The following is a 22,400-nucleotide window of genomic DNA, read 5'->3' on the forward strand; positions in this document are numbered from 1 at the left end:
TTAGATAATTGTGGCGTTTCCGGTTCATTGCTACAAGATGACTTCCAGATATATTTTTAGAAAGACCTGACCAACAACCACAGAAGCAGAGTCTGGCTCTGTCAAAGTATAGAGCATGTAAATATTATGTATTCTGCAACTGTAGTTCACACTAGCACAGACATGGTGTGTTTTGTCACATTCCATTCAGTTATCGTGCATTTCTTTTTTAACTGGTACAATGCTCGCCAGACCCTAAAATCAATGGTTGGCCAACAGGCAACCTTTGTAAAAAAATTAGTCACCCTTAGCCAATAAAGGTTGTCATGGGCGACTGGGCGACTGCTAATTTTCAACCCTGCATTGTATGGGACACATCATTCAAATAAGACAAGTAAAATGGAGAAGCTGATGTCTAGACCCAATACTATAATTTTATTTCCCTATTCATACATCTCATATAGACATAGTCTGGCTATAACCATCAAACAGTCTGGTTATCCAACAGCATTAATAGAGCCCTGATATTATTATTATTGGTAAAAATTAAAATATCTAATCAATGCTGATATTGCATTCTGTTTCTTACATATCCTGAAAAACCAAGTTAAAATGCCTCCAACCATCTGTTCCAACTATCTCATTCCAGCCAATGCACCAAGATTTCTATATCAAAGGCCATGGAAGTCAAATATTATTTATATATTCATAATATGTGCTATTGTTCCTCATGCTATACATATTACATGTATGTTGATGTTGTTTCTTTGAATGTATGTATGTATAATATCATGTATAGATTAGAGAGGGCCTCATGGGAGACCAGTCACCTTGTACTGAATGTGTTTACCCTCTGAAAATAAAGAATTTTATTATTATTATTATTATTATTATGGTATCTGCTATTCTGTCTGGGGAATGGTGCATATAAAACGGAAAATGTAGCAGGTTTTCTAACCAAGACTGTCAAAATTACTGAATGTTATACATCCAATAGCCGATGATTAATAAATCAAGGTGCTCTAGTAGTGTTGTTAAACAAAACAAAGTTTTGCAAAGTTAACATATTTACAGGGCAATCAAATTTATTGGAAGGAAATATTTTGTTTAACAACACACTCAACACATTTTATTTACGGTTATATGGTGTCAGACATATGGTTCAGTACCACACAGATACATAGAGAGGAAACCCGCTGTCGCCACTTAATGGGCTATTCCTTTTGATTAGCGGCAAGGGATCTTTTAATTGTACCATCCTACAGACAGGATAGTACATACCACAGCCTTTGTTACACCAGTTGTGGACCACTGGCTAGAACGAGAAATAGCCTAATGGGGCCACCGACGGGGATCGAGCCTAAACCAACCATGCATCAAGCGAGTGCTTTACCACTGGGCTACGTCCTGCCCCTCAAATTTATTGGGGGGTTTTTGTGTGTGTGTTTTTTTGGGGGGGGTATTGTTTTTTGGGGGGGGGGGGTATTGTGGCTTTGGAGCAGCTAATCAGATGTCCTTAAATTGATAGTACACACATGTGAAGCCAAAAACCTTTAAAGTGTTCTTTTCACTATGTGTGTATGTGTGTGCGTGCGTGCAGGTGTAAGATTCTGAAACCTAATGTACAAGATAGTAAAACAGATGTTTGCAAGTACATAGATTTGGAGCAGCCAGTACCTCAAAGTTGTGTATGATAAAACACTGTTTTTCCCCCAAGTTTTTAGCAATCCCTTTCCTTGTCAAACTACATGCTGGTCTGGGGAGTGAAGGGGGAGGGGACAATAATTGTTTGGGGGTTTTTGGGCAAATTCTTCTGGCTAGTAACAATGCTACCTGAAACAGAGTTAACCAGGTTGAGTAGGGGTGTCAGGTTGTTGCTACAAACAGAGTTAACCAGGTTGAGATAGGGGTGTCAGGTTGTTGCTACAAACAGAGTTAACCAGGTTGAGATAGGGGTGTCAGGTTGTTGCTACAAACAGAGTTAACCAGGTTGAGATAGGGGTGTCAGGTTGTTGCTACAAACAGAGTTAACCAGGTTGAGATAGGGGTGTCAGGTTGTTGCTACAAAGTTAAAGTTACAGTTTGTTTTGTTTAACGACACCACTGGAGCACATCGATTAATTAATCATCCGCTACTGGGTGTCAAACATTTGGTAATTCTGACCACAGACAGGAAAACACATACCATGGCCTTTCTCCAGTTGTGGTAGGTATTGGGTTCACATTCCAATACCGGCTCCCACCCAGAGCAAGTTTAATGTGTTTAAGGCCACTAGGGGACTTCTACTTATTAACAGCTAACCCTGGACAAGACAACCAAGATAGCTGAGTTGTGTGCCCAGGACAGCGTGCTTTAATCTTAATTGAGATTGAATCTTAAATTAATTAAGCATGAAAATATCTTTTTAAATAAAAAGGACACCCGATCTATTGAGATGCCACCTCCATTTTCTATTAGTGGTGCAATTTATGAGTGGTGGAAATACGGTGATTTGTTTTGGTGTTTTTTGAAAAGGTAATAATTAGGTAATCAGATTCATGACTATTAACCTGACATGGTGTTCTTAGTGGTGATTGGCAGCAACAGTGCTCTGCTGAAATCTTCAACTTCAGATGTGTTTCAACATGCTACAACTGTCATGGGTATAAGGCTCAATTTTTCCATTGCCATATTAGCTAATTGCTAATTTTAAAGCAAAGTGGCTACAACATTAAGTCTATATGACTGATAAAATTAACTACATTTTAATAATTTTCAAAGAGATACTCTATATATCTGAAAATTGGCTGAACCAGAATTCATTATTGTGTGAGCCTTGGATCAGGAAAGTATGCAACCATATAACAATGAACAAAACATGCAGATACAAATTTTGTATTTAAAAATTTGCTTACAAAATGTTCGAATCAAGATAGACATTTCTTTGAATGATATTGCATTGCAAATTTATTTTCATGCATATTATTGTTTGCTGGACACACCTCTGCTGAGTTCATTAAATTTAATGTCTATACAGTATTTTCAGAGGTGGAAGGAAGGAAGGAAATGTTTTATTTAATGACAGACTCAACACATTTTAATTATGTGTTATATGGCACCGGACATATGGTTAAGGACCACACAGATATTGAGAGAGGAAACCTGCTGTTGCCACTTCATGGGCTACTCTTTTCGATTAGCAGCAAGGGATCTTTTATATGTAGCATCCCACAGACAGGATAACACATACCACAGTATTTGATATACCATACGTGGTGCACTGGCTGGAGCAGGAAATAGCCCAATGGGCCCACCGACGATAATCGATCCCAGACCGACCGCGCATCAAGCAAACACTTTTCCACTGGGCTACATTCTGCCGTAAACTCTCTCAGAGGTGGAGTCAGTACATACCTACCAAGCTAAACCTGGCGACACAATAATCAAGGTCTGTCAAATGTGAATATATAGGCCATCATTGTATAAAATACAACCTGTTGTGGACAGAACGACAGTTTATTGATGGAAGCACGCCAAAAAGTTCCCATGTCCATCCCCATAAAATACAAAACAGTTTCAACATCGGTGCTCTACAGAATTGGGCGGACAATTACCAAAAAAGAAAATATGGCGGGGGAATTAAATGTTTGTTAGGTAAGACTTCATCGTAAATAATCTTGTATTTGTTAACATTCTTGACGTTATTTTCTCAGATCTTTACTAAGTCAGGCTTCCATGTTTGAATTATCATGCTTGTATTTAGAATTGTAATTTGAGTAGGGAATCGCTGTGAGTCGCTCAAAACAATGATTTGGTACTTTCACTTTCCTGCAACTTCAAGTTGAACTTGAACTGTTGAATTTAAAGCTTAAACTTTATCATGATGTGCTCGTTTTGGGTGTCTCCCCCACCTTCTCGACAAGTTTCTTGAATGTCTCAAAATTATTATTTTAAATGTATGCAATTCAATCTCTTAATTGTATCCAATATGGTTTTCAGCATTCACGCTGCATTAAAAATTCCTAAACACCATACAATGATCGGTCTGACGATTGCTAAGGGAGATGATCGACTATTTACCCCAAGACATACACAATACCCCATATACCCCCAAAGCTTTAAAATGTATATAATTTTTATTTTTAAAAGAGGTAAACCTTTTCTTGCTGTTGTTGGTTTATAAATATATATATATATATATATATATATATATATATATATATATATATATATATATATATATATATATATATATATATTTACTGTATATATACACACAGACAGACACACACACACACACACACAGCAATCGGCTATCATTAACTTTAAAGGAATGCTAAAGCAAGGCTTTTGAACTGGTAATCAGTGGTATGCATATTCAGTGATACATAATGCACATTATTGCTTAAAGTTACATTCTCTGGTTACCATATTATAACATCATGTACAAATGCGAAATACAAGCTCAAATGCACTTTTAAAAAAGTTGTGTGTGTTTGCTATGAACGGATATCGTCAAACGTATACACTTGATTCATCGCCTGTGCCGCCATAGCTCGGCAAAGCACAAACAACAACCTGTTGTCAGTTTCAGTTAACACGTACGTTTGCCAATTTCAAATTGTAGGGTTCGTCTCAAAAAATTAAAAGAGAAATCTTGCGCTGTACGAAGAACGTTCAGTTGAGGATACGGTACTAGGTTCTTTAGTTAAAACCGGTTTGATCTTGACAATGTATTGATATTTTATAAAGTGTTAGTAGAACTTTCAAAGTTTAGTTTGTATACTAGTAACACATAATCATGTATATATTTTTAAAATAAAATATACTAAAGTAGACAATGAACGTTTTCACTTCTTAATTTTACGTGTTAAATTCGACAAATTCAAATAAATATTATAACTCCATTTCGTTATATTGATGCAAATTGAAATATATTTAGTTAAATAGTTTATTATACTATCAAGTCATTTATGTTGTTTTACAAGTCAGGTTGATGAAAGCGAAGCGCCTTTTCGTAAATTAGAGCGTTTGTTTACACTGTGCATAACAGAGAAGTTGGACGGAGCTGACGTCACTTCGCCCCAAGCTGTACCACCGGACGTCACAAAAACAAAACAAAATGGCTGCCCCCAGTTAGCAGGAATAATCATGGTTTTTTTTATTAATTCTAAAATTACGCCTTTTTCATTTGTTAAAGTGTCAGTATGTGTTGGTGATCTTTCCAACGCATAAGGCTCTTGTTGGAGTTTAGTCTACCTTTAAGGCTTAAAATTAATTCTTCAAGTCATTTTCCACTAAATATTTTATAAAATAATACATTTTAATTCATTTTTAAAAATATTTATGGAGTCTTGGGATATCTTGGTGGTGTCTTGGGGTAAATAGTGGGATACATGGGGGTATGGGAGGAAAGGGGGGTAATGAGCAAAAAAGGTTTAGGCTACGGGGGGGGGGGGGGGGGGGGAAGGGATGGGTGTTGTAAAAAAAATAAAAAATCTCTGACTTTTGTTCTCCCCGGACTGGGCTACTGGCTTCCAGTGTTCGAGCCCGGGGAGGTCATGCTTGAAACCTTCGTGGTATAGGAGCATGTTAAAAACTCTAATGAATGAATGACTTTTGTATTCGTACTACTTATGGATAGTCCCATTTATCATTCAAGGCACTGAATTTTATGTATAAATAATAAAGTGAAAACCCTCAAAAACAGAGCCTCACTAAACCAGAACTCCATCAAAACTGGATATTTTCACAGTCCCTTCTTAAATATCAGTACAGAGCAGAACCTCTCTAGACTAAGCTTTTTACTACACCCTGTGGGTGTCCAGTTTAGATGGGTTTAACTCTACTTAATCCAGCTAGATTTTTTAATACAAAGTCCCTTGTAGTCACTTGGAAATAATACATTCCAGAATAAACATTACATGATATTTGTAATTGTAGCACATTAAATTTTGTCATGATGAATTTTACTTGTAGAATCCAAGAAATTGCAGCATGTGTGCTGATATATAATTATATACAGGGCTAACTTTGGGTAGGCAGAACATTTCACAAATTATTACATGTCAGAAATGGCACAAACTCAGTTATTATGTAAGAACAAAATCAATTATTACATAAAATTATTTTACCAAATAAAAATAAAATTTGCTAGTTTGTAAAATTTAAAAATAAGGAATTTGGTGAGTACCAAGGCTAGCCCTGATATATAGTAGCTGATGTTCATGGTGTATTATGTCTTTTTTAATTTGATTATTTTTTATTTTTTTAAAATGTTTTTGTGCAGGGTTAGACAATGATGTGTTGTACATTACCATAGTTGTTAAATAATGAGGCGGTCGGGTGCCCCCAGTCGTCTCAATCCAGCGAAACGATTCTGTGTTCCGTACAAGACGAACTGCGAAACACTTTCAACTACCAGCAAGCTTACTACACAGGTATTGACAAACTTCATCTCATCTGTAGTTTGTGAAACATGAGGTATATAATATACATGAACATCTGTGCTATTTATTCAGCATCAATAAGTTTTACAGTCTGCTTATTAAATTGGGAGCCCACATTTTCGGAGTTATTTTAGCGCTACGAAATTGTAAGCTATCATAAGCTATGTGTGCTATAGTGAAAGAAAGAAAGAAATGTTTTATTTAACGACGCACTCAACACATTTTATTTACGGTTATATGGCGTCGGACATGTGGTTAAGGACCACACAGATATTGAAAGGGGAAACCTGCTGTCGCCACTTCATGGGCTACTCTTTTCGAGTAGCAGCAAAGGATCTTTTTATGCACCATCCAACAGATAGGGTAGTACATATCATGGCCTTTGATATACCAGTCGTGGTGCACTGGTTGGAACAAGAAATAGCCCAATGGGCCCACTGACGGAAATCGATCTCAGACCGACCGCGCATCGAGCGAGCGCTTTACCATTGGGCTACGTCCCGCACTGGCTATAGTGACGACATAGTTTACAGTGGTTTTACAATGTCTTAGCTATAAGATTTCTTCAAAAATATGGGTCCTGATTTTCACAAATCAAATTGGATTTCAGTATACTAGTAATTGGACAGAATCCTGGAGAACCCTGGAAAGTCCTTAAACTCCTAGGAAAAGTATTTTATTAGCCTGGAACAATCTGATTTTAAATTAGCTTTACTGGTATACCAAAAGATCTAACAGCATTGCGTGGACTGCCATGTCCAGGTGACATTTCATCTATAAATAACAATTTAAATATCGACCAATTACACTTCGCCTTTTTTTAGCATTATTTGGGAGCATACAAATTCTAAAAATATTGGGCGAGACTATTTATGCAATAGGCAAACCTTTTGGTCTATTTCAACATTAAAAACAGGGGGAAAAGTCCAGTAATAAACTCTGGATTGTATACTAGAATAAACAGATTTTATTGCTATACCATCATGGTTTTTTTTCCGTCTTGAAACGAATTTTATATAAAATTTTATATTGAAATTAGTTTCTGGCATACTTCGTAATTCACCCGAATCATTTCGTACACCCTCGGCATAATCCCGAATGTTTTCAAATTCTTTTCAAATCACTGGCATGATTTTGCAAGTAATGTTTTGATTGGTTGAATGAAAGGTCAACTGGACATGAGCTCCAACGGGGGTGTTGTTAGATCCACAGGTGATAGTAATTAACCAGTGGAGCTAATTTTAATTAGATTGAGCCTGGAAAGTCCTGTATACTTTAATTTATTGTTTCCATATATTCCCCTCCAAATGATTCCTTAAAAAAAAAAAAAAATTGTACTAGCTAAACAGGAATTGATAATCAATTAAATGAATATTACATATATTGGAAAAGCTTAAAATTTGTTTACTGCAACAACATTGTTTATAATTATATGTAAAACATTCTGAATTTATAGAGTTTAAAAAATAACAACTAGGAAATAAATGCTCTTTGAAATCAGGGCTAGCTCTGGGTGATCACAAAATTTTGTCAAATCAACATTTTAAACTTTAAAAATGGCAAAAACCCAGTTATTTTCTAATAAAATAACATTTATTACATGAAATGTATTTGCCAAATTAAAATAAAATACCCCAATTGTTTTTAAAATTCGCAATTGGCGAATTTTGCGAGTGCCAGAGCTAGCCCTTGAAACCTTTGTGGTACATGTATATATTGCATGTCAGAAGAATCAGTTAACTTGTATTTTTCAGAATCTACAAGTACGTGAAGAAGAAAATAATAGTCTCGACAAGTGTGAACCACAAGATGTGTAAGTTTATTCAATCAAATACATAATGTTAGGTCCTAATCTAGAATTGAAATGGTGGAAGAAGTGACTTCTGACTTATTCTTTCCCAGGAGAAGGGTGAGAAGTGTGGTCAAAATGGACAACATTAACATTTATTGATACATTTCGTCATGTTCCACATTTATTAGAAAACTGCATTATCAAATACTACTATTTACGGTAATAAAATTTAATCAAAACAATTGAATAGTTTTATTAAAAATGCAATTTAGTATTAAGTTACTGATAATTAATGTTTCATTGCAGTACCAAATATAGGTCCCTTTCCTAAAGCTAGTGGCACTGAAGATTCCCAATTTGGGATATGATTGTTTTTGTAACGATCTCTTTGTCAGTCTACAAATATTGAGCATCGAGAAATATTTGTAACAATACTAACATGTTATCTGACATTTTTTTTTTGACTTTTGATTATACTAATATGACAATAAGATCCACTTTTGATTGTATACTAATATGACAATTAGGTCTAACCGGAGGGGGCTATAGGTTTCATGTCTGTTCGTCCATCTGTCTGGATATGTTTGCCAGTGTCTTGAGATATTGAGCAAAATTTTGTGTATAGCTTTATCGTGTCCTGTTACACATCAAGTTTGACTTCCATGACGATTTAACCATTTTTGACAAGAGTTATGGCCCTTGAACTTAGGAGATGCAAAAATGTGTTTTGTGGACTTTGGGGGTGGGGGTGGGGGGGGGGGGGGGTGATGGAATGCATCAAGATATTGAGCTAAAATGTTGTTTATAGCTTTATCATGTTCTATTACATATCAAATTTGAGTTTTATGGCAATTTACCCATTTTTGACAGTTATGGCCCTTGAACTAAAGAGATATGGAAATGTGTTTTCCGGATTTATATTTTGGCAATGCCTCAACATATACATGTAGTATTGGATAACATATTAATATACCTATATCCAGTTAAGGTTCACGCAAATTTCTCCCGAGCACAATCTCCAACTTCACCAGCGACTGGGTATGGGACGGGGGTGGGTGGTGAATTGGAAATGGTCAGAATTTTGGATTAGCAATTAGTGAAAAATATTTAATTTTTTTATTAAAAAGTTTACTAGCCCAAAAAATTTTTTTTATAAAATCAGAAGTCATGGAATCACTGATTCCATATATTTACTAGCCACGATTAAAAATTCAGTGCAACATTTGACTTTTTTTTGCACTAACCATCAGTCATGGCAATATTAGTTATTTACTAGCTCAACAATGAATATCATTAGTCATGGGAGTGAGGCTACCATAATCTAGAAGCCCTGAAAAACAATTGACTGCTTGGCCGAATATTTATATAATTTGGAGCATTTTAGAAGGACAGTCCAAAAATAAATGAGAGAAAGAAGAGATCAGACTATTTAATAATATAGAAAAAAAGGTAATTTTGTCATAAAATGTTTAACAAAGGTCTAAAAGTTTGACATCTGATCTATATGTCCACGTGTGTAGCCTCGAGGTGCACAGCTTGTAGGGATGAGATGGGTTGCATCCCACCAAGAAAACCCCTAGAGAGAGACAGTCATTAGATGTGGAAGGTGTACTGCTGTGCATAAATACAGTTCTTGAGAAGCCTGATGGGGCGACATATAGCCCAATGGTAAAGCGCTCGCTTGATCCGCAGATGGTTTGGGATTGATCCCCGTCAGTGGACTCATTGTGCTATTTCTCACTCCAGCCAGTGCCCCACAACTGGTACATCAAATGCTGTGGTATCTGCTATTAAGTCTATGGGATGGTGCATATAAAAGATCCCTTACTGCTAATCGAAAAGAGTAGCCCATGAAGTGGCAACAGCAGGTTTCCTCCCTCTATATCTATGTGGTCCTTAAGCATATGTCTGATGCTATATAATCATAAATAAAACATTTCATTCATTGATAAGCCGGTCCATCTGAACAAGAGAATATCAGACTAGGGTGTAGTCCAGTTGTCATGGTTGGTATATTGGTGCAGACGGGCCGGCTCCGGAGGATACGAGATGGTACTGATATGAAACAAAGTAAAGTCCAGAAAAGAGTAATAAGGGTCGACCCCACTTCTTATTTCTTCTTAGAGTGGGGCAGTCAATCTTCCAGTGCTGCTAGGACATGCTGGGACAGGTAGAGTCTAAATGCGAACAACCGTGGAGACAAGGAATCTCGCTAAAAAAGAATCCAACCTGGTGGTGCAGGCTGTCGAAACGAGAAGCATCCTAGCTTTCAATCAGTTCCAATGGCCACATTCATTCTGGTAGAGAAAACTATTTTGTTGACAAAAATAACACAAATGGAGGATTCCCAAGTCGAGCAAGCGAAAGCACGTGCGGTGTGCACAGGCAAAACAAACACGTCTTAACGCGGAGAGCTCCCGAATGAGAATGACAATGAACTGAAATTTTGTGTATAGCTTTATCATGTTCTTTTACAGAGTTATGGCCCTTAAATTTAGGAGATGCAAAAATTTGTTGGGCCTGGTAGGGAAGATGTGTTGCTTTGGCAGTTCTCTCAGAATGTTAAATATCTTGTGTTATCAGTGTCGAAATATTAATTCTATTTACAAAAGTTAAGACATTTTTACTGTTTAGTAACTGGCTGGCTAAGGACATGTATTTAAAAAAAATGAAAATGACACATGTACTATGAGTATCTTACAATATCCAGTTCTTTTTTCTTTGTTTTAGCAAATCAATTATCCCAGTTCCTGACATCAAGGAAGAGTCACCATGTACACCTAGAGGAAACATCTCAAAATTCCGTCGGCCAATGACAAACATTAACCGTTCTAACACACCTGTACATAACACTAACAGTTCCAGTGGTGATGAAGGTACGTTAAGACATTTTAACTAACATTATCAGTGCTGACACACCTGTACATAACACTAACAGTTCCAGTGTTGATCAAGGTATGTCAAGACATTTTAACTAACATTATCTGTGCTGACACACCTGTACATAACACTAACAGTTCCAGTTGTGATCAAGGTACGTCAAGACATTTTGACAAACATTAACTGTTCTAACACACCTATACATAACACTAACAGTTCCAGTGGTGATCAAGGTATGTCAAGATATTTTGACAAACATTAACCGTTCTAACACACCTATACATAACACTAACAGTTCCAGTGGTGATCAAGGTACGTCAAGACATTTTGACAAACATTAACCGTTCTAACCCACCTGTACATAACACTAACAGTTCCAGTGGTGATCAAGGTACGTCAAGACATTTTGACAAACATTAACCGTTCTAACACACCTGTACATAACACTAACAGTTCCAGTGGTGATCAAGGTACGTCAAAGATAATGTGCCCACAGAAATCAAACTTTATGAGGTGAACATGAATGTTAAAAGCCATGGTATGTGCTGTTTGCATATTAAACATTTATCATGTGCGGAGGTGTTGGTGTGTTTCCTTCCATCACAGAGCTGGATCTAGCTCAGTCAGTAGATGGATGTTAAACTATGTAATGATACATTTATCATGTGCGGAGGTGTTGTTTGTTTTCGTCCATCACAGAGCTGGATCTAGCTCAGTTAGTAGATGGATGATAAACTATGTAATGATACATTTATCATGTGCGGAGGTGTTGTTTGTTTTCGTCCATCACAGAGCTGGATCTAGCTCAGTTGATACATTTATCATGTGCGGAGGTGTTGTTTGTTTTCGTAGATGGATCTGATAAAGATGGATGATAAACTATGTAATGATACATTTATCATGTGCGGAGGTGTTGTTTGTTTTCGTCCATCACAGAGCTGGATCTAGCTCAGTTCGTAGATGGATGATAAACTATGTAATGATACATTTATCATGTGCGGAGGTGTTGTTTGTTTCCTTCCATCACAGAGCAGGATCTAGCTCAGTTAGTAGATGGATGATAAACTATGTAATGATACATTTATCATGTGCGGAGGTGTTGTTTGTTTTCGTCCATCACAGAGCTGGATCTAGCTCAGTTAGTAGAATGCTCGTCTGAGATGCTTTTGTTGTAGGATCGAACCTGCGTGGTGCAGCTGTTCATTGAGGTTTTTTCCCATTTTAACCAGTGCCCTACTCAATTTATTTATCCCTAAACATAATGATATATATGGCCTGGTGCAAATAAGGTGTAACATTTGATACAAAAAAAAATACTTCTTTAAACATGCACAAATCACCTATATTTGGATGGGGTACACATTTTATTTTAGCAAACAAATGTTGTTTGCATGCCATAAAGCTTGATGTTTATTAGTAATATATAGCCGTTATGGTTGGGACATATTTTGTTATGGTTAGACATGTAGATTTCGCTATGCTCTACGAGTAATATCTTGAGAAAGCGGAGTCTCTGAAATAAAAAGATGGTAACATGCATTAAGGAAAGCTGAGAAATTAAAATGAACACATATAGCCACATAATATTGCATGCAGGAGGCATAATGCAGATTGGAAACTGTACCGTTATGGTTGGGACACATTTAGCAGGTGCAATTTAGGATACAAGTGCAAGTGTTATGTATGGAATACGGACATTTGCCCCCCCAGTCCAAAAATGGATAGGTGGACATTTGCCCCCCAGTCGAAATGATGGCTAGGACATTTACCCCCCAGTAGAAATGTTGGCTAGGACATTTGCCCCCCAGTAGAAATGTTGGCTAGGACATTTGCCCCCCAGTTGATATCTACTATATTGATAAAATGAAACAAAAACACTAAATATTGTGTATAACTTTATTTTCATTTTGAGCACATGTTGAAAAAGCACATTAGAAAGCACATGGGTTAGGGTTAGGGTTAGGGTAACCAATTTTTATACTGGGGGGCAAATGTCCTAGCCAACATTTCTACTGGGGGGCAAATGTCCTAGCCAACATTTCTACTGGGGGGCATCAGTTCTCAAGTACTGATCCATAAATGTTAGAAATAAGCAATTTAGTGAATTTTGGCTTCATTTGACCATTTTAACTGAAAATACTGTCAAAATATTCCTTTATAGCTGTTGTCATGGTAACGAAACATTTGTTCAAGTTAGGTATGTGATTTATATCAAGCATATTTGTATTCTATTGCTTTATAAAGGAAAACACTAATATTAGTAATAATCTTTTATGAATTGTAAGTGTGTCATGCAAGAATAGTGATATTTTATGCAGTTTATGAAGATGTTCATGTTGATAATTCTGCTAGTTGTTGACCAATTCTTCTAAAATTTGAAACATGTTTAGTCTGTATGTTTGGGATGTAGATAATATCAAGAAAAATAATATATTTTTATCAGTGCCCCAGTAAGTAAGTAAGTATTATTCCTCTTATTTGCACCAGGCCATATTTAATAATTAACAATAGATGCAGGTGTTTAGCCACAATCATTCCAAGTAATATTTTGTCAATTTTTAAGACCAGCAATTATTTGAAATAAATGCACAGTGATCAACTTTTATAAGTTCGACTCTAAATCATTGTTTCTTTTCAGGCGCAAGTGCAAAAAGCACATGTTCAACCAAGAAATATTTCAGTGTTGTTTGGGGCAAGCTTTCAAAAAAAAAGGTCAGGATACATAACTAAACTTGTGACATTTTTTTTCTAAGTGACTTACAGAATATCACTGTTAAAATTGAGTTAGCCAATATATCATACCAACCTTTTTGTACCAAATATTGAATGGCAAACTAAGGAGTGGGCCTATCCACACAGTGGTATACGGCACATATAGTTGTGGACTGGTGAATCTGGTTGATTTTTCTGTCTGATGAAAATCTCCATTTACTTAAAAATTATGTTAAAGTTTAATTCAAATTCAAATTAGATAACATTTCCACTTATTTCTTGTGAAGTTTTAATGTTTTAACCCATTATTCATAATTTTGCAGCAATGTTGGCTTTTTTAGCAATTTTTAATGTTTTTTTATTGTTAATATATTTTACTTCATTATTTCAGCATAAGAAATGGGAAGGAGATGGTAAGTATTCTATTGTTTTGTACATTTTTAAGAACAATCAATATCTTCAGCTTCAGTTAATATTATTAGATTTAAAACCATTACAAAATTGTAATTCTGAATTGTGATTAATGCATGAGATCTAACATATATTTATATGAATGTTGATATTTTTATGGGCACACTTTTTAACTTTTTCTTTACTTAATGTATTGTAAATTGAATATTTACAGTTAGGGGCCGGTCAGCTATTACATAATGCTATTTTTGTCAAAATTAGACACCCTACCTCCCCCCTGTAACGCTGGACCATACACCCTCCAAAATATAATGTAACACTTGGAGCCCCCCCTCATTCACCAACAAGTCATTTGTAACCCTTATAGTGTGTATATGTCTAGCTATAACTACCTATGTTAAACATTGTTGCTGCAACAGCAATTATGAAGGGTTTTTTTATTATTTAGTAATAACAAAAATTAAAAAGTGTGTTATGGACCTACACGTTTGGACCTACACTCCCTTGAGCGTTACATAATATTTGAATGACCTTAGCCATATTTTATTGAATTTGTTTGACTTTTACAGCAGTACTTGTAATCTGTGGACGCAGTGTCACACTCTTTGACATGGAGAGCAAGGAGTGAGTAGATTATTATATAACTGAACAATGTGTGAGTGGGTATTTGCCTATTAGGAGAGTAAATATTTACATGAGTACAGAGAGAGTAGGTAATTACATAGTGAGAGCAAAGAGTGAGTGGATATTTGCATACTGGGAGCAGAGTGAGTGAATATACTCAACAAAATTAAGTAAGGACTAGTAGAAATTTAGATTTTTTTTTTAAAATATGGTAAAAGTGTTGTGGCATGTATTGAAACTTAATGATTTAAATAATTTAGAGCGATCAAAATGACAAGTATTGTTAATAACCAACGTGTAACAAATCCTAGAAGTAGTTTTTATAAATGCTCGAAAACCCCACTGTTTGCAGGATCTTTGCATGTGTGACAAATCACATTTTACTGAAACAGTGTGATCCAATCTTTCTAAAATAAGGGCGGGGTGTAGCCCAGTGTTAAAGCGTCCGCTTGATGTGTGGTCGGTTTAGGATCGATTCCAATCTATGGGCCCATTGGGCAATTATTTTTTAAAACTGGTATATCAAAGGCTGTGGGATGATGCATATAAAAGATCCCTTGCTACTGATGAAAAAATTCAGCAGGTTTCTCCTCTAAGACTATCTGTCGAAATTACCAAATATTTGACATCCAATAGCCGATGATTAATAAATCAATGTGCTCTAGTGGTGTTGTTAAACAAAACAAACTTTTTCTCTTTTTTTGTATGACAGATCAAATTTTACTGAAACTAATTAGATCTGTGATCCAATCTTTCTAAAACAATATGACACAAGGAAATAATTACCAGAATGTTTTCTGTGCCTTATTTTACGAAGCGATCTTAGTGCTAAGATCACCTTACATGCATAGCTATCTTATGTACTTGGGGTAACCTTAGTGCTAAGATCACCTTACATGCATAGCTATCTTATGTACTTGAGGTGATCTTAGTGCTAAGATCACCTTACATGCATAGCTATCTTATGTAATTCAGGTGATCTTTGCACTAAGATCGCTTCAAAAATCGGTGCCCTGGTCCTCAATTAATTTTGTGTATGCATAAATCATACTGAATGTTTCATAGACTTGTGTCTGTTGAACAATCTCAATATCACATATTTGATGGTTAATAAATAATGTTTAAACAATATGTTATTAAATTTAATTAAATAAATAGTTTTTTTGTTTTGTTTTTTATAGAATAGGAAAAGGAGCAGGTTATAAGATGGCCGACTTAGAAAATTTGAAAGAAGATGAGACACTTATTGTTGGTGGTAAAGAAATTCAGGTAACATAGTTTGGTTAGCATTAGGCATATAATATTCTGATGGGTACTAATACATTGTTATTGTTGGTGGTAAGGAAATTCAGGTAACATAGTTTGGTTAGCATTAGGCATATAATATTCTGATGGGTACTAATACATTGTTATTGTTGGTGGTAAGGAAATTCAGGTAACATAGTTTGGTTAGCATTAGGCATATAATATTCTGATGGGTACTAATACATTGTTATTGTTGGTGGTAAGGAAATTCAGGTAACATAGTTTGGTTAGCATTAGGCATATAATATTCTGATAGGTACTAATAATTTTTTTTTAGAAAAATCTTTGGGTTTTTTTTACATTGAAAACTTAATATTAAACATGAAAAATATTTTGTTTTGTGCATTTACCAGGTAATAACAGTATGTTCACTTTTCCTGTATGTTTTTTTAATTTTTATTTATGTGTTTTAATACTTTTTAAAAAGAACAATATAAGTAATAAATTATTATAATTTCATAAAATCTGTTGACTGTTGCGGCCATTCATAAAGTAATTTATTGTTGGTTGTATTGCAACAACAAATAGCCCAAAGGGGATCGATCCCGGACCAATCATGCATCAGACGAGTGCTTTACCACTGGGCTACGTCCCACCTCTGCATTGATAAAGTCAAAAGATAAGATAAAATTATTATTTTTCGACAGCAATAGCTGTATCAACTTTTGCATTTAGCTTCAGTGTTAAGTTTTCCTGTTTAGGTCCGTAAGTCCTAGATCAATGAAACTTGGTTTAAAGTTGCATCTTTAAATGTTTGTCCCACTGAATGTTTAAAACATAAAATTTATTATATTGAAAATAAAATTTTGTTTTATATGTAATTAAATATTTGTTGAATGTTTAATTTTATTTATTTATTTATTACATTTTTATTTTTTAAACATGTATTAAGAGGAACATCTACTGATGCTGCAACGAGCAACAATAAATACATTTATGATAGGCAAGATTATAAGACTCCATAATATGTGGTCATGTGGGATAGCTTTCTTTCATGGGATAGCTCTGTCCTACTTGACAATGAGAGAAATTTAATTCTGCAAAATTCCTGTTTATGTAATACATGAACCATTGTTATTGTTAAAGAAGTACACTTTCCTAAGTTTTATAGTCCTTAATATTTTATTTATCATTTATTTCTTCGTTCATTGTAGGTAATGTCTTCAGTAACTGAGGAGCAGTTCATGTCTGGAACGTGTTTCTCTGGAGGAAGTCCAACCACCAGACCAGAACAATCAGTGGTCACTAGTAAGTTAAGAATTTAAAAAATAACAGCACCATTTGTAGATCATTATCAAAGTTCTTATCCTCCAACCACTGTTTCTATTGGCCGATTATGATGACTGATTAAAGCAAAGTCATAAACGCAGGGCTAGCTATGGCACTCCCCTAATTCGCCAAATGTGAATTTTGAAAGCAGTTGGCGAATTTTATTTTCATTTGGCGAAATAATTTCATGTAATAATTTAAATTTTTTGGAAAATAACTGACAATTTCTGCAATTTTTGAAGTTTACTAGCAATTTGGCGCATTGTTTTGCTTACCCAGAGCTAGCCCTGTAAACGTATACTAGCAGATTATGACTTTTGATGTTACACACATAGCTACATTACAAAATTACTCATTTTACTTCTAGCTGAAATAACAGAAATAATAGCTTTTCATTATGTTTAATGAAGTTAACGATGAGTTTATGTCCGACATAATTATTATACAAAATGTTTTATTGCAGGTGTCAAAAAGGCTTATGTTGACCCACAGAAAAAACCCAGTGATGGAATATTGATAGCAAAAAAGGTCAGTAGGTTGACATTTTAACAACTTTAAAAAAAAAAATTAAAATTATATTTAGTTTTTTGCAACACACACTTCATTCAGTGTCAGTTTGTGAGACACCTTTTTGAATACCAAAAGGTTTGCACAAAACTGTGTTTACCATGACCATGATAGCATCCCCATTTATAAATTATCAGCATCTGTATATCTGTGTGATGTACTAAAAAGTGTTTCCATTAGAACTGTATTTTAAGCAATCTGTTTTGTTTTTTCATCTTGTTAATCTTGTTCTTATAACTGACATTTAATTTTTTAATTTTCAACGTCTAACATTCCAAAGTTTAATGTTGACACATCCTACTATTTAAATGCTATTTTTGACTTTTGTTCACTGGTAGCTTGCTTCATTCAGCAAATCAGTAGTACAGTAATGGTAGATCTACTGTAATTATTGGCATTTGTGAATATTTATTCATATTTGAGACCCCATATTTGTGATACGTATCATATTCGCCACTTGGTGTATTTGTTGCAGCTCTGGTTTCCATTAATTATTTGTGGTATTTTGAAAAGAAAAAGTTCAAAACAAATATACATGTGTACTTGTATATATGGTGTCCAAATACAAAATTACCAGTATTTCCATTCTTGATGATATTTCATACTGTTAAAGACTGTTTGTTTTTAGTTAATGTTGTTTATATCTTCTTAACACCTATTGTTGAATGTGACTTTTTTAATATCTTCTTAACACCTATTGTTGAATGTGACTTTGTTTATATCTTCTTAACACCTATTGTTGAATGTGACTTTGTTTATATCTTCTTAACACCTATTGTTGAATGTTACTTTGTTTATATCTTTGTAACACCTATTGTTGAATGTGACTTTGTTTATATCTTTGTAACACCTTTGTTGAATGTGACTTTTTTAATATCTTCTTAACACCTATTGTTGAATGTGACTTTGTTTATATCTTCTTAACACCTATTGTTGAATGTGACTTTGTTTATATCTTCTTAATACCTTTTGTTGAATGTGACTGTTTATATCTTCTTAACACCTATTGTTGAATGTGACTTTGTTTATATCTTCTTAACACCTATTGTTGAATGTGACTTTGTTTATATCTTTCTAACACCTATTGTTGAATGTGACTTTGTTTATATCTTCTTAACACCTATTGTTGAATGTGACTTTGTTATATCTTTGTAACACCTATTGTTAAATGTGACTTTGTTTATATCTTCTTAACACCTATTGTTGAATGTGACTTTGTTTATATCTTCTTAACACCTATTGTTGAATGTGTCTTTGTTTATATCTTCTTAACACCTATTGTTAAATGTGACTTTGTTTATATCTTTGTAACACCTATTGTTGAATGTGACTTTGTTTATATCTTCTTAACACCTATTGTTGAATGTGACTTTGTTTATATCTTCTTAACACCTATTGTTGAATGTGACATTGGTTATATCTTCTGAATACCTATTGTTGAATGTGACTTTGGCAAAATTGTTTATATCTTTGTAACACCTATTGTTGAATATGACTTTGTTTCACAGTGTTGATTATATTAATTTAGGAACAAGATGGTCTGTGATAAATTTTCTTCTTTTTTTTCTTTTTTTCAAAAGCTGAATTCAACCTTCCAACATGAGTCGGTGAATTTTCGTTCGAGCCCAAGACACGATCCCTCGGCTCCCGGAGCTCTTGTGATGCCCAAACCAAGTCCCAGTCACCAGGTGAGATGAGATGAAGGCAATGTGTGGTTAACGATATCTCAGCACATTTTAAGCTATGGATAGCATAAGGTTATTCTGACATTTGCTCTAGAGTGAGAGATGAAACCTGCTGCTTCAATATTGACCCACTCCTACTGTTAAGTTAACCAGAACAAATTGATTATCAGCTAGTGCGAGTGCGAATAATTTTAACATACTCATATACCACTAGAGTTTTGAGCATGTCCGTCCCAGGGCGTGTCTCTGGATAGCCAGTGACTTGCTCCGGGACAGAACAAAATTAAGGGGATAATTTTGAAACTTACATCCCAAAATTAAATATTGGACCTTTAAAATTTTGATGCACATCTCTAATTAATATAGATAGATAACACGCCTGATTTGGGATGGGGGGGGGGGGGTGAAAATGGACAGAATTTTGAAAATAACAATTAGTAAAAGAAATTAGTAGGATTAAAATTAGAAAGAAAAGTGTTACAAGCCAAAAATAATTGAATTGACTGCTCGGCCAAATATTTATATAATTTGGAGCATTTTAGTAGGACAGTCCAAAAATAAATAAGAGAAAGAAGAGAGGATCGGACTATTTAATAATATTTTTTTAAAAAGAAGTAATTTCGACATAAAATTTTGAACGAAGGTCTAAAAGTTTAAAGTCCGATCTATATGGTCTGGCACCGTCCGGGCCAATGGGGGAGGGTAAGTTTGAGGTGGTCAGAATTTGGAAGACCAAAATGTGCTACAAAAATTTAAGGCCAAACAATAAAATTAGAGTGCTCAACCGAAAAGGTTTTATGGTGATTTGAGCAATTTAGACGGGCTGCCAAAATAAACTACGTCGGACTGATTACAAAAAAAAAAAATCCCAAAAAAACCCCATAAAATTTTGAACTGCAGCCAAAAATGTTTAAAGTCCAACTAAGCCCTAAAAAAGAAAGTACATGTCCTAGGAGAGGGTGTGAGTTGATGGGATGATCAGCTCGGAACTTCAGGAAGAAGTGAGGCAGGTCGATGTAGCACTCTCCCCGAAGTATTGCTGAGTAGTCTTCCGGAAGTATCAGCTTAATAATCCGATGGACAATTGGATTATCCATGTCTGATTTCAGCAAGCCTTGCTAACATCCCATTCCGCTCCGACGTCAGGTAGTAGGTGCGACGTCCCTCGACATACTGAAACTGGTACCGCCCTTGACCAGTTGGTGTTGGTCTCCAGCTCTTGGTGACGAAGGGGTCTGGCAGCTGAGAGGTCGCAGTGAACTCCCCCTTCACACAGTCGCGGATAGTCCAGGAAGCTTGTTGCATGCGATCTGCCAAATTGTGGGCTGTGTGTTGGACAAGTCTTGAAACGTCACCTTACTCATCTTGGCTTCATGCTCTGCAACCGCTGTCGCAACAACTCATGGAGATGCCAGTGGATTGGTTGGTGCGGACGACACTTTTCCTGTTTCCATCGGCGTTGGTGCTACAGGGGGAGAGGCCACCATTGCTGGTTTAGCCGACAGCTTTGGCTCCCCCTTTACCGCTCCTGGCGTCTGCTGCTTCCGAGTAGTGGGGGGCAGTGATGCAGAAGGGGCCGCCGTCGGCAGTTGAGCTGCTGGTTTTGCCCCCCCCCCCCCCAAACCGCCCCTGCCGGTCTCGTCTTCTTCTGTGAAGCAGGAGGGACTGCTCCTGGTGGTTGAGCCGCCCAGTTTGGTCCCCCCTGAGCTGCCGTGGGACAATGTCTCCTCCTACTTCCCAATCTCTTCTGTTTATTGTCACCATAATACAAGGTGACAATAGCCATGCTCCCATTGTGTTCAACACGATACTTGGCCAAGCAGCCAAGCTCATGCAGTACAGCCCCACGGGTTGGGGGGGGGGAGAGAAACCTCGACGTTTGATAAACACAACCGCATTCTACGCTGTCTCGAGTAGAAATGGATTATCAGCTATTGAATGTCAAACATTTGGTAATTCGGACACATTGTTTTAGAGGAAACCTATTACATTTTTTCCATTATCAGCATGGGATCTTTTAATTTAGCATGTGCTGTCCTGTCTGTGGGTAAATACCCACAGACAGGACAGCACATACCATAGCCTTTGATATACCGGTTATGGGCACTAGTTGGAATGGGAAAAACCTAATTAGAGACTGGCCCACCAAGGGCTCCTACTGTTAAGGTACAAGAGGTATTTTATATGAACTTTTCCTTAGAACTCTGCATACCATGGTCTTTTATGTACCAATAGTCAGCTGCTTGTTAGAACAGAAAAAGACTTGAGTCTGTCTAGATTGAAGGATTGTGGATGATTTATACTATATTCATTTTGTACCTCGGGCAAGTATTCCACCACCGGGCATCACCTTGCCTCTCAGATTCCAACCAGTGCTCCACAACTGGGATAACAAAGGCTGTGGTATGTACTATCCTGTCTAGTCTATCCATTATGTTGTAGTCTTTGTATTTATCATGTTATTCGAGACCAAATGTGTTGGGTTTTTTGTTTTGTTTTTTAACAGTGGCTGTACAACAAACAGAAACTGCCTGTGCTTGATGTCGTGGTTGATCCATATTTATCCTGTCACCTGCGACCACACCAGCGGGAAGGAGTGGTTTTCCTCTACGAGTGCATCATGGGAATGCAGCAAACCTGTGGCCTTGGAGCTATATTAGCGTACGTATTGCTTGCCTTTTCATGTCTTCTTTTATATATATATATAAATATTTGCTAAACAGCATGTTTAAATATATCTGTTTATG

The 22,400-nt window shown here is 35.9% G+C and overlaps 1 protein-coding gene across 1 annotated transcript in view; it reads left to right on the top strand.

Annotated features, from left to right (window-relative positions):
* The first annotated feature begins 6,238 nt into the window (after nucleotides 1–6,238).
* LOC121378963 (DNA repair and recombination protein RAD54B-like) overlaps nucleotides 6,239–22,400 on the top strand; it is a 43,642-nt gene continuing 27,480 nt past the window's right edge. Inside the window, exons 1-11 of the mRNA XM_041507373.1 lie at nucleotides 6,239–6,399; nucleotides 8,163–8,221; nucleotides 10,931–11,076; nucleotides 13,719–13,792; nucleotides 14,184–14,205; nucleotides 14,773–14,827; nucleotides 16,009–16,096; nucleotides 17,287–17,380; nucleotides 17,865–17,929; nucleotides 19,549–19,656; nucleotides 22,160–22,314. Of these exons, the coding sequence (XP_041363307.1) occupies nucleotides 6,292–6,399; nucleotides 8,163–8,221; nucleotides 10,931–11,076; nucleotides 13,719–13,792; nucleotides 14,184–14,205; nucleotides 14,773–14,827; nucleotides 16,009–16,096; nucleotides 17,287–17,380; nucleotides 17,865–17,929; nucleotides 19,549–19,656; nucleotides 22,160–22,314 (974 nt within the window). The 5' untranslated portion in view covers nucleotides 6,239–6,291. The remainder of the gene's footprint in view (nucleotides 6,400–8,162; nucleotides 8,222–10,930; nucleotides 11,077–13,718; nucleotides 13,793–14,183; nucleotides 14,206–14,772; nucleotides 14,828–16,008; nucleotides 16,097–17,286; nucleotides 17,381–17,864; nucleotides 17,930–19,548; nucleotides 19,657–22,159; nucleotides 22,315–22,400) is intronic.

This window comes from Gigantopelta aegis, chromosome 8, assembly GCF_016097555.1.
Source record: "Gigantopelta aegis isolate Gae_Host chromosome 8, Gae_host_genome, whole genome shotgun sequence".
Lineage (NCBI taxonomy): Eukaryota > Metazoa > Mollusca > Gastropoda > Neomphalida > Peltospiridae > Gigantopelta > Gigantopelta aegis.